The sequence below is a fragment of the Erithacus rubecula genome (genome assembly GCF_903797595.1).
Source record: "Erithacus rubecula genome assembly, chromosome: 6".
NCBI lineage: Eukaryota > Metazoa > Chordata > Aves > Passeriformes > Muscicapidae > Erithacus > Erithacus rubecula.
This window is the reverse complement of record NC_136688.1, coordinates 56,318,967-56,335,893: the sequence shown is the minus strand read 5'-3', so window position 1 is coordinate 56,335,893 and position 16,927 is coordinate 56,318,967. Positions and strand designations below refer to the sequence as shown.

The 16,927-nt window shown below is 40.9% G+C and overlaps 1 protein-coding gene across 1 annotated transcript in view; it reads left to right on the top strand.

The window, feature by feature from the left end:
* Positions 1 to 16,927, top strand: part of KIAA0586 — a 70,452-nt gene that overhangs the window by 45,571 nt on the left and 7,954 nt on the right. The window contains exons 32-33 of the mRNA XM_079309288.1: positions 898 to 982; positions 6,195 to 6,260. Coding sequence (XP_079165414.1) covers positions 898 to 982; positions 6,195 to 6,260 — 151 coding nt within the window. The remainder of the gene's footprint in view (positions 1 to 897; positions 983 to 6,194; positions 6,261 to 16,927) is intronic.

Sequence of the window (16,927 nt, the reverse complement as noted above, 5' to 3'; positions counted from 1 at the left end):
ACTTCTGTTTGCAGCTCAGTTCAGTTTAAACTGAGTTTTGCTGTATTATAAATCCAATTAAAAAAAAAGAACTTCAGGTGGACCCATAAGAACTGTTGTGCTGTTGACATTTAATGTTCATTTTATATATTGGTGTCCTCCAGTCACATTTCCATGAGACCTTCACACTCTCAGAAAACCATCTCAACAATTCCTCATTTGTCTGCTTTAAATTTGTCTGTTTTAAGAAAAAGCTTAAGTCTTTCAGACAGGCATATAGTGACAGGACAAGGGACAGTGATTTGAATCTCCTAGAGGATAAATTTAGGTTAGAGATTAGGAAGAAATTCTTCCCTGTGGTGCTGATGCCCTGGCCCAGGGTGCCCAGAGAAGCTGTGGCTGCCCCTGGATCCCTGGAACTGTCCAAGACCAGACTGGATGGGGCTTGGAGCAACCTGTTCTAAAAACATGGCCAAGGAAATAAATGTTAGATTTGGCCTGGGTTTTCCAGTATGTGTGCTGAAATTTTTATATTTCTTTTCTCTTTCATCTTTCTCTTGTTAGTCAAGAGGGAAATTCCTAGGGAGATATCCTGGGTATTGAAGAAAGCCAGGGAAATTTTATATTCTTTCCACTACATGCTTTGAGTAAAAATTGAAAATCTCCTGTGTCTCCAGGTCTAAATGGCACTTTTCCATCCATTGCTGCTGCTCCCAGGATGTTTGTCTAGAGGGAATAGCTGTAATAGGCTAATTCAGAGCTGAATTCTCTTGAAGTCAGATGCAGGGAGAGCAAGTGCACACGTTTAATGAATCTTTTAAAAACTTCTTGGGATGTTTCTTGAAGCTGAATGTAATCTTACTGTGCTTTTACATCAAAAGTGAGATTTGTAATGTGATTTTAATGTTTGATGCTTAGGAGGAAATCCAAGTTGCTGCACCCATTCCAACTGTGATACCCCGAGTTATCTTTGTGCTGAGATCTGAGGAGATGGAACCAGAAGGTAAATAAATGTCAATATGCAGAGTTCTCTCAGTTAAGCACATCACTTCTGAATATTATTGTGTACTGACATAATAATGCTGATTTTTTTAAATTTGGTTTTCATCACTACAACGTTTTCAGCCATTTCTGTATACATAGTTTATGCAGGTGTACAAAGTGATGTCTGTGTGTGTACATAGTTATGTTGTTGTTGGGGTGCACTGAAAGGATGGGAAATTCAGCCTGGAGAAGGCTCCAAGGAGACCTTAGAGTCCCTCCCAGGGGTCAATGGGCTCCAAGAGATCTGAAGAGGAACTTTGGACAAGGGAAGGAATGGCAGCACAATGGGCAGTGGCTTCACACTGCCAGAGGGCAGGGTTAGATGGGATATTGGGAAGAAATTCTTCCCTGTGAGGGTGGGAAGGCCCTGGCACAGGGTGCCCAGAGGAGCTGTGGCTGCCCCTGGATCCCTGGCAGTGTCCCAGGCCAGGCTGGACAGGGCTTGGAGCAGCCTGGGACAGTGGAAGGTGTCCCTGCCATGGCAGGGGTGGAACTGGATTAGCTCTGTGTTTCCTTCCAACCCAAACCATTCTATGGTTCTATAAAACCTATCTGTATGGAAGTCATGAGAATGCTGGCAATTAAGTATTTATTCAAATTTGGATTTGCCAAGAGCATTACAACATGCATTTTCTGTAGTCAACTGAATCTTAATTGCTTTGTGGAGTGCTGTTCAGCAAATGAGATGTTCATAACATTGGAATAGAGGGAGTGGCTCGTGCACTTGAGAAAACACAGGAGTGCTGCAGGAGAACTGGGAGATAATGTGAAGTTAAGATCATGCAAATGTGGGAATAAAAGAGATATTTTCAATGCTAAAATGACCTGGTTTGAAATGGGCTTCAAGCTGGTGTGTAACAGATAATGATTTTCTCTTCTGAAGGACATTAAGTATTATCTCTGCTATTTTTGGAGGTTGCTTAACAGTGTTAGTAAAGGTGTTCAGGATGATGAAAGAGAGGGAGAGAATATCTTTTGTTTATTGTAGCTCAAGTCAGTGTTGGAATAACATAAACTGTGCACATGACTGCCATGAGTAATTGTTTTAGCAGATAAGAAGTTTGTGGAGGTGCTGCAGTGAGATGTGTAGCAGTTTTAATCTTCCATTCTAAGAACAAGAATCTAAAAACCTGCCTGTCTACAATATATGCAATTATAATTGCTCCACCCTAGCACAAAGAAATTCTTCCTTCAAGCTCTTTTAAAAATAATTCTTTCAACTTCTTCCATTTAATTTTTTTTAAAGCATCTCATCGAATTCTGAGGGAATTATTTTGCTTCAAATATTTATAAGTGGTAAGAAAAGCCTCAGGCCAATGTTATTGGTCGTGGGACTTGGAACCTAATTTCAAAACTGTGGTTTGCATATGAAGAAAGTTATGAATAATGTAAAAATTATCTATGGATAATTAGTGGAAACACTTCCAGAGCTGAAGTGGCACAACTTATTGCAGGTCTGTGTTTACCTATTTTTACCTCTGCATTTATCTGTGCTGTAACACAAGGAATTTGGGGATGGTCCAGCTGTGTCTGTCAGCTAAAAACATGTGACCAGGAGATGGCAGTAGTCAATTTTCTTTGAAAGGAACAAAAAAAAAAAAAAGTGTGATTTATATACCAGGATAATTGAAATCTCATTCAAAGTATACATATTTAATAAGCCAATAAAAATCTCAAGGATTAGGGAATGGAAACAACTGTCTGTCACTTTTAACTAGAATGTCTTCTCTCTCTAAGCTTCACCACAGAGACTTTAATCAGGCCAAAAGTTGAGGCTAAAAAATTAATAAGAAGCATTTGAAAGAAAAAGGAAAGCTTGCAACATGATAAGTGTACGTGGGTTTAAGTAAATGCAACATTTTGAAATTAAGCACATCTGTTACTGTAAGTTCAAAGCACCTTGTTTATAAAAGCTTCATGTCAGATGGTTGCTTTCCCTGGGATAGCAAGGGACAAGGAATGCTTGCCTGGAAATGGAGAAGCATTCTGGAGGCAGGACCACTGAGGTACTTTTTCAGAGTTAAAAGGGCAAGTGGTTGGATTGGTATTAAAGTTTAAGAAATCCAAAGCCCTGAGATGAAGTGTGAATTCACAGTGTTGGGAGAAAAGGAAAATTATTTTGGACTTGAAGTTGGACGTGAAAAAGCCATTTTTGTTTAATTGATAAGTACATGACAAGCTTTGATTCATCTTTCTGTGGCCATAAACATATATACACACATTAGAGCATTCTTTTGTTGTTTAAAAATGTCTGTGGTCTGCAGTGAACATGTGTTTTTACTGAAAGAAAGTTGATTGATGGCTTCTAATGAAAGTTGAAGTTCAGGACTGCTGCAATATCATGCCTGAAAGGGTAAAGTCTCCTGAAAAGTTACAACTGAAAATCAAGCCTGGATGTATTATTAATTGAAATTTGTGCCTTCTCTAGACACAGTGGAGACAGTGGTTTGAAAACATAGAGTTGTAGTACATAATATACATGCATATATATTTTTGGCTTTATAATACCCTTTAATCTTTGTACCATTCTTTCATATATCTTCATGAATTTAATAGGATAGTAATTGTTGTGGTTGGTGAATGCTCATATTTCCAGAATTTAAGCATTTTCAGGCTTGCATTAAAGGGATTCAGAATTTTTGAAATTAAAATGAAAGAACAGGTGGCAATGCTTGAGTGCAGAGCATTTTTAAACTTTAATATGAGCAGCTCAGAGGTAGATGTATCTTCACTTAATTATTTTCCTACAGCATAGACTCTCAAAATCTGACCTAGAGAGCACAACTTGATGATAGTAATTCCTTTTTATCTCCAGCTAGTGAATTATATTCAGGCAGTGTAAATACATGGGAAAGGAATATTGGGACACTAAGCAATTGGCTTTGTTGCCACAGAGAGATTGCACAACTGCTTGTGGGAGGAGATGATCTGTGCAATAAATGAATAAGAGGACAAGAAGCCCTTAAAACAATCTGTATAAAAACAGAAATTCCATAGTCCTTGTTCTGTATTGAAAATGGGCTGCTTCTGTGTTAGCATTGACATTAGGCTGTATTGAAAGCTGTAATGCTGAAAATATGGCTATAACTAAATACTTCTTTGTCTTTCTTCTTCAGCCAGGAATTGCTCTGAGTTAGGTTTTGGGTTATTTTTTCTTAAAACTATTGTGGCATGAGGCAAATCTGTAACAGATGCTTCAAGGAAGGAAGAAGATTAGGATAAGGCTAAAGGTCTTTCTTTTTTTTTCTTAGAACTGGAACTGTTTTGGTAAAACTCAATGACTATTCTACTGAAAGCTTACTTTTCCCTTAATATCCTGCTGTTTCTTTTTTTGGCCTGAATTTCACTGAAGGCTTTTGCCAAAGACTCTCCACACCACCCTGGATGCAGCAGCAAACCAGAGCCCTTCTTCCACACTGTAGGGAGAACCACCACGACCTGAGAGGCTGAAATAGTTTGTGTAGTCTGTATTACTCCTTGAATTTGCCTAATTTCTGAGAGAAGATCTTGGAAATTGGAGGAATTGAATCACTTAGCTGGAATTAAGACATTTTTCAGGCAAATGTTTCATGTAAGTTTTTTTTTTTTTAGTGCTTCTTCAGAATTCTTGTCCCAGACTCACAGACATGTGTGGGCTGTAAAGGACCTCAAAGATGATTTAGTTCCACCCCCTGCCATGGGCAGGGACACTTCCACTGTCCCAAGTTACTGTAAACCCCATCCAGCCTGGCCTTGAACTCTTCCAGGGATGTTTCTGATCTATTTTTCCTCTGGTTTTCCTATCCAGTTACCTCTCTGTGCTATCAGGTGGCTCACTAACATCACTCAGTTAATGTATTTTACATTTGGGCAAGTCAGGAAATGCAAGGCTGCATTTCCCACAGAAGCTCTGTCTTTTCTGTAAAAAAGCTTTTAGGTGCTCCAAGTTTAGTTTGCCATTTCTCAAGGAGGTTTAGTTTATTCTGCACGTGTCCATAGGAGTTACACAATAGCCTGTGCAGTAGAAAACATGCATGTTTGTAATTAAGTGTGCATTTTGAATAATATCCTACATAAAATCCTCACTAGCCACACTTGAGAGTGTCTACTGTGAATTCCTGTAAATAAATATTTAGCTGTGTTGTAGTACATTTACAACAGGAGCTTTTAATTTCTTGGCTTTTGTAAATATTATTTATCTCTTAACAATTGTCATTTATATCTGTGGCTGCTTCTTTTCCCACTGAGTTACTTCAGTTGTTTTTCAGACAAAATGTTAAACCAGAAGTTGTATTTTTCATAGCTTAAGGCAAAGTCTTGTGTGAATTTGTCACTCTGGATGATGATGTCCTGCTGTGGGTGTGTTCTGCTGCTTCAGGTTTGAGTCATGAGGAACCAAACAGCAGCAATTGCTGTGGGTTTCATGGGACTGTGCACATCTTTGTAGCCATTCCCAAAAGATTTCTTCCTGGGAAATGGTTCTCTGGACTCATACACCTGTCATTTTTTTCCCCTCACTTACTTGTCCTAAAGGTGTGAAGAGCTGTAACTACAAACATTGAAGCACAACTCTGGTTTGTATTTTGAGTTCCTAGAATGTAATTTGATTTTTTGAAATACAAGTGGTCAGATGGAGAAATTAAAAAAAAACAAACAAGAAAACAGAGTTTATACTTGAAGAAAACTGCACCAAGCAGTGTCATATTGCCCTGCAGCCTGAGGGTTTCCTGCTGAGTGCTGTGCTCAGGGAGGAGGGATTCTCTGGAGGCCAGTTCCACACCATTTACTCCCCAATCCTTTTCCTACAGATCACTTGGCAATTTCCTTCAACTTCTAAGAAGCTGAGAGTTTGTTCTTCTCTTCCTGCAGCTCTCCTTAAGTGTCACAGCTCTCTCTGCTGCAGTGACATTGCTGTGACCTTGTGCTGAAGCTTTTGCCATGTGCAAAGGCAGAAAAATTCCCTTTTTAGCCTCCCCTTGGTGCCTGTGCTGATGGTGCTTTACACCCATGAAATCTGCTCAGCTTTCTGCATCCTCACACCTCCCTCATCCAGCCCTCAGGAGAATCTTGGGGTGTGTGTTTGGGTGATCTGTGCAGGGAACCTTTCTGAACTTTTCATACAGTAAAAAGAACAAAGCCTCCCTTTTGAGAAGATCTTCATGTTTAAGTATATTTATTTTGCTGAATTTCAGGTTGTGTTCCTGTACCAAGCCCTCTGAACCCAGCAGCAGGGATTTTCAGTGAAATTCCAGCACCAGGTGGGATTTTTGTGCAGAAAGGAAAAGAAAAGCTTCTGCAAAGTGACATGATCTACTGAAAGCACTACTTCCTATGGAAGCTGTCAAATATTTAGATTTTTTGCTAATCTTTATTCAGATTTTCTGGGGATCAAAAGCAAATACTCCAAAATTTAATCTTTAAACATAGAGTGTAAAAGTTTCCAGGTGATCTAATCCAGTGACCTGTGGCATCCCTCTAAGTGTGTTTTACAGATCACAAGTTAAACTTCAGAGCAGTGCCAAAATTAAGCCTGGTATTCCAGTCATATATAGGGGCTGTAAAGTGAAAATATTGAGGGACCAGTCCCCTTTCCATGCACATGAAAACTTGTGGCACTGATGCACAAAGCACCCAGTGTACATTTGGAATTTGTCCTTTTTCATTGAATCATGGAGTCACAGACAGGTCTGGGTTGGAAGGACCTTAAAGCTCATCCAGTTCCACCCCCTGCCCAGGACAGGGACACCTCCCACTGTCCCAGGCTGCTCCAAACCCATCCTTGGCCCTGGACACTGCCAGGGATGGGGCAGCCACAGCTGCTCTGGGCAGCCTCTGCCAGGGCCTCCCCTCCCATATAATAAAAGAGTTTCATCCTAATATCTAACCTTAATCTGCCCTCCTTCAGCTTAAGGCCATTCCCTCTTTTCCTGTCATTTTATACCCTTTTTACCTCAAAATATCACATGGTGCCTCCTCCAGGCACCTGCTGAGCTGCCCACATCACATCACCCAGACACCAGGAGGTTCAGGGGATTTTCTGTTCTGAAGCATATCATAAAAATGTGAAGGATTTTACATCCAAATTAATTGGAATTTATTTTTTAAGAAATGATCCATAATTGCATTTACTTTTCAAACACTTGTGACAACCTGGAACCAAAGCAGTGCAGAATAGAATTCTCTGTATTTTCCCTTTTTTTTTTCACCCTTTTTGCCAGTGCAAGTTGGTTTCTTTACAATTGTTTAATTGTTTGGGTGTTGCTGATATTTTGTTTCATTTCAGGGGTTTTGGTGGCTTGTGTCTCCAGTGGCCAGGCACATCCTAGGCAGAATTCTCCTTAAAGAGAGGGTACCTCTTGCTCCTGCATAACTATTCTTAGGTGTTGTAATGTACTAGCTGAGAGCTCTAAATTGCTATTTCCACTTTGGCAGCATACCTTTGATCTCTCACCAGTTCCAGTTTTAGTTGTATAAATCCATCTATTGTCAGCCTGTCTGGGGGTCAAGCTCCAATGTGAGGCTTTTTCTTTTGTCAAAGATTCTCATGTGGTGGTGAATCAGCTGGAGCTGCTGTGGATTGCAAACAGAGGATGGTCTTGATAATAACTATTAAATACAAGTCTCTGATCTCCTGGACACAACCACACTCCTCCCCAGTCTATGGAAATTGTTGTGCCAGGACAGCCTTTCTCACAGCCTGTCTAGGATTTGTAAACATGCTGGGATCTGACTGAAGCAGCTTTGTGTTGAGGATTATGATTTGTATGCACTTTTACAAACTTACAGTAATTGCTGTTGCCTTCATTGTAAAGAGCAAAAAATAAACACACACAATAAACCCCTTTAATGGGCACTGATCCCACTGGCACTGATCTTGAGCAACTCTGAATAAAAGCAGATGGTGGCAAGCTGACTAGGCTGACCTGCTTTCCCCTTTCATGCAAACATTGCTTATATAAATGGGGGACACACACAAAAAATTAATGGGCTTGGGCAAGCCACCTAAGGACAGAGACTCCCCATGTACTTAATGCTTACATCAGCCCCAGGGCTGTTTCCAGTTAGTTCTTCTCTGGAGGGAGAAGTTTCTCACAAATTAGTGGTTCCACAGCTCTGAGCCCATGGTTTAACAAGAAAGAACTGATGTGCAGCTAGAAAGTAAGCTAGAAAGTTAGCTGTTCTGTGGCCTGTGTGTTGTGGTGGGTTGTGGAAAAGGATCAGAACAGTCTCTCCTGAACCTGTTGCTCATTTGAAGACATAAAATTGAGTCAAGTCCCTTTGCACATCATCTGCTGTCATAACATTGTGACGAGGCATTTGATTTTTTTGTGGTCTTGTACTAGTTTAATTCACATGCCTGTTTGTTAGCAGTGATGGTAAAAGAATGTAAATTGGGATTCCTGGTTGTTCTAGTGTGTCACTGCAACAAGATGTGACCAGAGGGCTGGAACACCTCTGCTGTGGAGAGAGGCTGGGAGAACTGGGATTATTCAGCCTGGAGAAGATTCCAGGGACACCTCACTGTGGCCCTCCAATATCTTAAAGGGCTCATAAAAAGGAGGGAGATGGAATTTTTTATACAGGTAGAGAGTGACAGGGTGAGGGGCAATGGTTTAAAATTTAAAAGAGCCAGGTTTAGATTAGATGTGAAGAAGAATTTTTTTGCTGTAAGGGTGGAGAGGCTCTGGCACAGGTTGCCCTCAGAAGCAACCTGTGGCTGCCCATCCCTGTCATGTCCCAGGCCAGCCTGCACAGGGCTTGGGGCAGCCTGGGATAGTGGAAGGAGTCCCTGCCCATGGCAGGGGTGGAACTGGATGAGCTTTAAGGTCCCTTCCAACCCAAACCATTGTGTGATTCCATGATTCAGAGGAACAGCATTCCCTTTCCAGCAGGGCATTTGGTTGGAGTTCCTGCATCCAGAATTATGCTGCAGCTTCTCACACAGATTACAGCCTACAAAAGGCACTTTTCTGAGTAAGATACATTTGCACCTCTCAGTCACTCTCTGTGTACAGCCTGATGCATCCACACCAGCTAAGCTGAGCCAGGAACCATTCCAGGTCTCAGGGTTGGTTCAGTTGGCACATGCACCACAGGATCTGTAAGGTGTAACCCTCCTTACTTGGATTAACAGTCATTTAAGTAGGTCTATTATCTCCATTTTTCTTTTTTTAATTTTTTTATAAAAGGAAACAGTATCAGAGCAGGAAGTATTGATGCTTTTGGGTGCTGGCAACACATTGCCTGGATACTGTTTGGTGACAGGTGAAGACAAGGAGTATTACAAACACACATTTCAACTTGGAGAAACATATATAGCACTGTGATAGGAGAAATGCAGGCTTTATGTCTTCAGCATGTGCTGAGTTTGTTACACTTTTCTGATGGGTAGGGAAGGCAGATGTTGCCTTTTATAATTCAGTGGCTGTGCAAGTCTGAGAGCAGCACAACAGAAGGAGCAGCTTCTGCTCTCCCCACTGTGCTGGGTTTGCTGAGCCCTGGGCAGAGGCAGCTGGACTCCCTTCAGCTTTACCTGCTCTTAAATTGCTCTCAGTACAGCTTTTTCATGCACTACATAAAAGCTGGAAGGAACCAGCTGTTAGTGTGGGGGGTGGCTGGGTAGGAGGGAAATCCCTGGGACATGAGTGTGCATGAGGTGAGTGATGAATAACTCACAAATTCTGACTGTCTGCCCCCAGACCTCTTTTATGAAGCAGACTGGGGATTCACAGAAGCTGTCATTCTCAGACAATAATTTTTTTTCTTTGTCTTTTTTAATGTTTTGTAGATTTTTGGCACTAGGAGAGGCAAGGAACAGCTGTAAAGTTATGAAGAGAACCAAAGTGGCCAATAAAGATGGATACTTAGACAATTTGTGTCCACAATCAGTTTTTTTTTTAAATTCTACTGCTTCTTAGATTGTGAAAGGGCTTGACTTCCAGGCAGTTTTCATGCTGGTGTCCAGTGTACTTTATTTCTTATTTCAGGAGTAAACAGACCTTCAACTTCATGCACCAAAGACAAGCCAGGTTTGTCCAGCTCCACCTTCTCAATACAGTGATACAAAGGCTGCTTGTAATTAAATATAAATGTAGGGTTCCCAAGCCCACAGGATTAATTCCTTAAGAATAGGAGCCCCATGAAATTATCATAAGGCAACAGCATGGAGTAAATGTTATCTAGGATGTCTTCCAAATGAAGAACACTATGTAAATACTGGTAATGCTCCTCTTTGATAACATGCTGATTTTGAGAAATGCAGGCTGCCAAAGTAGCATTCTTGTTAAAAAATAGGGTAAGGGCTGGTGAGTGAAGATTAAAGTTGTCATGCATGACCTGTTGCTCAGTGCTGAGGCTGCACATGGGGCTGTGTTTTGTAACTCTGTGGAATAACATTTCCTAACATAAAGCTGCAGTAAAAGCCTCTTCATCTTCCCTGCAACTGATTCTGTAAGTGAAGTACAACAAATCCTCATCTCTGAAATACCACTTGCAAATGTGCTTTTGGTGACTGCCTTTGCAAGGAACAGTAGTAAATGATGGAGATGGGTTAAACTTTGTCTGTGGACTACTGTGCTCTGGTTTTTATCATGAGTGCTGTCATTCAGGAGAGTTAAAAAAAAACCCTACACCTCGAAAAACTTAATTTAAATTTAGAACCTTTGTATGTCCTGTCGTTCTGCTCTAATCTAAAACTTACGTTTTGCTTTTAAAGAAGTAAGAGCTGGTTTTTAGCACAATTCCAAACAACCTGAGTGAAAGTTGAGTGTGACACAAAATATGGAGCAGGTCTGTGAAATGCATTTTTCCCCCCATGCTTTGGCTGCAGGGAAGTAACTGTTTCTCTTTGTGTACAGTATGACTTTGCCTTCCAGTTAACTCTTTCTTTCAATGTCACATAGGCATGTCTTTTTAATACAAATTAATAAATCATCAACCAGATGTGAACATGAAAATGTATCCCACCTTTTCTAAGTCTGGTAGAATTATGTTTATATTTTGGCTCAAATTTAGGCAATCGAGGTGGCTTAGACTTAATAGGGTGATCTGCTGGCTCTCCATCCTAACTCAGGTTGTTGCAGTAAGGTAATAATCTCAGGGTTGCATATCATGACCTGTTTTAGGCACTGTGCATATTGCAAGAGTTAGGCAGAGCTGTGTTTGTTTAAAGACAGTAAAACAGCTGCAGTGTCTGTCCTTGTCAGGCCATTGCATCTTCAGGAGAAGTAAAAAGCACAGAATTTGTTGCAAATTGCTTAATTTCTGCCTTTTTTTTTTTTAGTGTGTTTTTATTATCCTGAAACCATAATTTCCAATCTTGAGAAAATTGTTTCATTTACTCAACGGCTGCTTTTGTGTCCCATTACATAAATCAGAGTTATAAATGGGAAATATTTACTGGTTTGAGTTCCAGTGTAAGTGCAGCACTGAATTTTCAGAAGTGCATGTTGCTTATTTCAGTAATTGGAGCTGCTCCTAGAGACAGCCAGGCAGGGAGATGACACAGGCAATGCTTGTTTCTGAAGATGAAGCTTCCTTCCTGATTAAAAAGAGAGAAGAGAAAGGGGAGAGCAGTTTCCTGTTGGAATCCTCACTTTGAGGGAACCTGGGCAGCTGTGCCTCCCCTGCCCCAGCTGCCCTTTATGTGCAGGCACTCTCTGACACACCAAAAACCCTTTTTATAACAGCAATTGGGGTTTGCCTGTGCAGGCAGACCTGGGGTTTAAAGAGGTTTCTGCTCCTCTCTCATCTGCTTTTAATACAGGACTCTGGCTGCCAGTATCTCTGAGGTTGGATAAATAAAGGCTGTGCTGTTCCTAAGGTTCTTAATTTTCTGGTAACGACCTAACAGAGATTCAACCCAAAATTTCAGCTGCACGTAGAAAATGTGGTCAGACCTCGATATAAACGATGTGAAAATGAATAATAGCAGCACTGCAGGCAAAGTCTTCTCCTGCTACAGTGTGACAGCCCAGCCCTGCAGCCCAGGTTTCAGGAATTTGGAAATCAGCCCTGTGGTTCTGCTGGGAGATGTTTCAGCTCAGGGAGTGCTCAGCCCACAGTGGCTTTGTTGGCTCTGTGCTTATGGCAGGACACTGAAGTAAAACCTGGTTTTTCTACCTTCAGTGTGTGGTGGTTTGGTTTGAATGCAGCCAAGGCCTTTTTTTGAAGTGAAGCCATGCTCAAAGGCTGGAGAACCACAGCAGCTGAAGGCTAGAACCACTTAAGAGCATTAGGGCCTGTCTCTCTGATTCATTAGTTTAGAGAAGGTTGTGGGTTTTTTTTACTTTCTTAAAGGACACACTCCCTCTGTCATTCCAGAGTCAGCCTGTTAAATGAGAACCATACATTCAGAGTGGGTTTAGATTAAATATTAGGGAAAAAAATCTTCACTCTGAGGATGCTGAAGCTCTGGCACAGGTTGCCCAGAGAAGATGTGGATGCTCCATCCCAGGCCAGGTTGGACAGGGCTTGGAGCAACCTGGGATAGTGGAAGATGTCCCTGCCCACGGCAGCAGGATTGGAGCAATATGGATTTTTAGTTCCCTTCCCAAACCATTCTGTGATTTCATGATGTGTGGAGGTGTCCTAAAGCTGGCAGGAGGCAGGACACTGATTTCACAAGGCATCCAGGACCTCTCCCTGTCCAGGTCCTTGCCTGGATTTCCAGGTGTGGCTCAGAGCAGAGCCATCCAAGTGCTCACAGTGCAGGGCCTGCCAGAGGGAATAGTCTGAAGTGTATGAAATGAAAGTTCAGATGTTTTCAGTCTGAGAGCGAAATTGCAGAAGGCCCTTAGAGGTCTGAGTTATTGTGCAATCTCTGTAAGTAATTTGTAATCAAAATACCTTTGCACATGTCACTTTCATATTTCCTGTAATAAAACAGCAAGAGCAATTAAGATTTTCGACCATAATCTCCTACAAGCATCTAAAAATGAGAGAGCTGGGGATTTTTCGAGTTATGGCTGAAATAGGGAGTTTTTAAATTTTTAATTACTTTAAAAAAGTTTTGGTAATAGCTATTTTAATAGATTTTTTTACCATAGCCAGACAAAACTCTTATGTGGCAACATAATTGATCTGAAGTTTGGTTAAAAGAACAAACCTAAGTAAGAAACCAGAAGAACTCTTCACTAAACTGGAGGATATCTGTACTCTGGTAACCCAGCATGTGACCTGTTGGACTTTCTGCATTTCAAATCCAAAAAGAATCAGTAAATATATTGCCATATGCATGCAAATATGTCTAATAACACTCTGTGTATCTGTCATGCTGTTCTGCCACGGTTCAGAAAGTTGTCTGTGGTCTTGGCATTCCTCAGGAAACATTAGATTAATCCAGCTGCCTTTGTCATGGGTTTTTTTTTTCCTGGTTTAAGTAGGTGTGTGAAGGCTGGTGCTACATAAATGAATTACACGGAAGACTTTGGAGGAAGAAGGGGCTTGTAAACGAGACTGAAATTAATGAATATGAGAATTAGAAATCAAAACTTTATGTTTAGTCTGAGGAGAAACAATTCCTTAAACCGTAACCACATGGCTGTTTCTTGTTTGCATCAACTCTGGTTGACTGTTATTGTCTTCTGTTAATTCTCTGGGGCAGTGGCCTGACTTTGTTGAATGAGCCAATTGTTTTCCTTTGTGTTGCCCATGAAGTGAGTCCCCATCTGGTTTGTATCAGACTGTTTTCACAGCCAACAACTGCTGCCTTTTCTATATCCTGACACTTCAGGGCCCCATGCTATCAAAGCATTGCTGTGATAGCCTGTCTGGCTGGGCCCATACAGCTGTGCCTTGCAGCTTGAAGCCATTACCCAACTAATAGTAACTTAGAACTTGAACTGGCTCTTATTCCCATTGGTGTCGTGTGTACAGTGAACAGAATACATTTTTGTTGAACTCTGTGTTCCATGAAAAAAAAAAAAAAAAGAGAAAAATTCTCTCGTTGGAGTTTATGTGATCAGTTCCTTTTTATTTTCCAGCAGCTTCCTGTATCTACAAGCAGCTTTGTGTTCTTCCAAAATTAATGAATACAGGACAAGCAGTATTTAGTTAAGGCACTGTTGTTATTAGTTTTATGGTACATTAAAGCTCAATAAGTGAAAATCAAACAAGCAAATGATTCTTAATGAGGATTTTTCTTATCAGATTTAGAATAGTTTTCCAGGAAACTTTCTGTGCTTGGTAAATGTAGGTTGTGTGAATAAAGCTACAGCTTGGATATTCCACTGCTCCCTTTCCAAGCAGCTCTCTGAAAATACAGAGCAATGCACCATGAATCTGCAGTAACCTGTTTATTTCTCATCTGCAGGAATAGGGAATGATTGGAGAACCCTGTAATAGTAGAGTTAAAACTACATTGCAATTTGCATTGCAGAATTTGTGAGAGAGGCCCCAGGCATGATCCAGACCTTTTCCAGGCTTCCAACAATGTAGGAGACAGTCCTGTTGCAAGAGATTTTGCAACACATCTCTGCCTCCAGCATTTTAAAAAAACCCAACATTGCATCAAATAACAGTGACACTTAAATGTTGTGTATAAAGGAAGATGATCTTTAAGCATTTGTTCTCTATGCTCTTGTGTAGGCAGCATAATGCTCAGTGACAGAGTAATGATGAGGGAAAATATATTCCCCAACTTGGAGATGTATTGAATTTTAAGTATATTCCAGACTCAGTTCTTCCCTCATATTTAAGAGTCAGAAACAAAGAAAATAGTTGTTAATGTTTCTTAAAATGCTGCTCTTATTGTAGGCTGTGCAAGAAACTGCCAGCAAACAGATTGCTTTATCTGATACTTGCAGAGAGAGTGTTCCTGAACTTGGGAGTGTATTGTGGGTGCAATGTGAATGAATTTGCTTCAGGTAACATTCTGGTGAGCCATTAAATTCCATGAGGCACAATAGATAAGACTTCCTTTGCCATTGTGCTTTTCCTGCTGGCACACCCTGGGTGTCATCATGTCACATCAGGATTGTGCTAAATAATTGAATCTGTGTCACTGTCAGTTCAGGTGTGTGGAGGGTTTGCAAAAGCTGCTTTCCTGAGGAGCTTTGTGTGATTGCTGCTCCTGTGAGCAGCTCCTGAATTCAGGTGTGGGCTCTGTACTGATGCACAGAGCCAGGTGCCTGTGCCCTTCACCTTACAGGGCTTCTCCTGCCTGGATGGTTAAATAATTCCAAGAGTTGTCCATCATCAGGCAGAGCCCACACTCTGCTCCCACAGACTGGATTTCCATACCTGCTCCTTTGCACATCTCCCTGTATTTTGGCCAGGGATATCCAAACCCAGAGGAGTGATAAATGATTTTCCCTCAGATCCTACAAGCTCTGTTAATCCTGCTCATGGCCCAAAGCTGGGGATGAGCTGGGTGCTCACCAGATTTGGCACCAACAGCTTGAGCTGGGAAGAGTCAAAGATCTGCAGAGCTTCCTGAAGGAAATTGGTGCAGCCAGCATCCCAAATTTCAATTTGTGTGCGTGTGGCTGCAGCTTCAGAGGCAAAGAGCATCTGCCCAAGTGAGAACCTGGTGGGAAAGGGTCTGTTCCAGGCCCTGCTTGACACCAGGGCTGTGCAGAGCAGCTCCTGACAAGGGTTGTTGTTTCCTCTGGTGCTGCTGGGGAACTTTTCATTGAGATGGGGGGTGTGATACTAAAATCACTGATGTGTCTAAGAGAGAGTTGAGAAGCTCTGTGCTTAATATGCAACATAAATGTAGAGCAATGCATTTCTCCAGCTCATTTATTCTACTGGTTTAAAGCACAGATTCACCCAAGTATTGCAAAGGAATTTTGGTTTTACTCTTTACCATGTAACAGGCCAAGGTTTTTGTATTCTTTTTTTTTTTTTTTTTTTTTTTTTTTTACAAGGAGGAATGCTTATCTCTATTGCACAAAGTTTAGTCATTTTAGATTTTAACAAACTTTAAAATAGCACAAGATAAAATCATATATTTACTCTCAGACCTTTCCAAGTTTCTGGTCCCAGGCATTAGTTTGTGAAGGCAGAGTTACTTGTCATCACACTGAGTGCTCATTTCAAGAGCAGGTCAAAATAGAGTCTGGACAGACAGGACCAGAGGAAATGGTCTCAAGTTGCACCAAGAGAGGTTTAGATTGGATATTATGAAAATATTCCTGCACTGAAAGGGTGGTCAAACATTGGAACAAGCAGCCCAGGGAGTGTTGGAATCACCATCCCCAAAAATGTTCCAAAAATTTTTTGGATGTGATACTTGGGACCATAGTTTAGGGGTGAACATGGTGGTGGTGGGTTAATGGTTGGACTTGATGATATTAGAAGTGTTTTCTAGCCTAAATGATTTTATGCTTCTACAACAGTGAGCTACCAGATCCTCCAGTAAAGACATTTAATGTTTTCCTTGTTTAAACATGTGCTTACTCAATCCTCTTTCTGAGCTAACAGAAAAGTCATTTGCCTCTCTAAGCTTCCTAGAAATGCTTATTCATATGCATTTTCCAAAGGTCATTGATATCCACAAATGGTAAGATCTCTGCTACTAAACAAAAGGCTGGAAAAGCTGTATTTTCTAATTATTTTTTATAAGTTTTTGTGTTCATGTACTAGAAATGTGCATGGATTTTATTAGACTGACCATTGGAACATGCTAACTGTATAGGGCTGGCTTTTGTTCTGTCTTGTTTTGTTTTGTTCCTGGGGAAAATGTTCATCATTTTCTTTTGAAAAGGTGTAATTACAAAAATTTTGGGTAATTTTGCTGTAGGTACAAGCATTTTAATATGCCAGACCATGGTAATGGTAGTACAGTAAAGGGAGTCTTGGCAAACTGTTTCCATATGGGGAATCCCATGCCTTTGTTATTGAAAATCATCAAAACAAATGCACAGGATCATGTGAATATTTAAGTATTCAGAGTAGAGAAATAAAGCCATTTTGCTTGTGG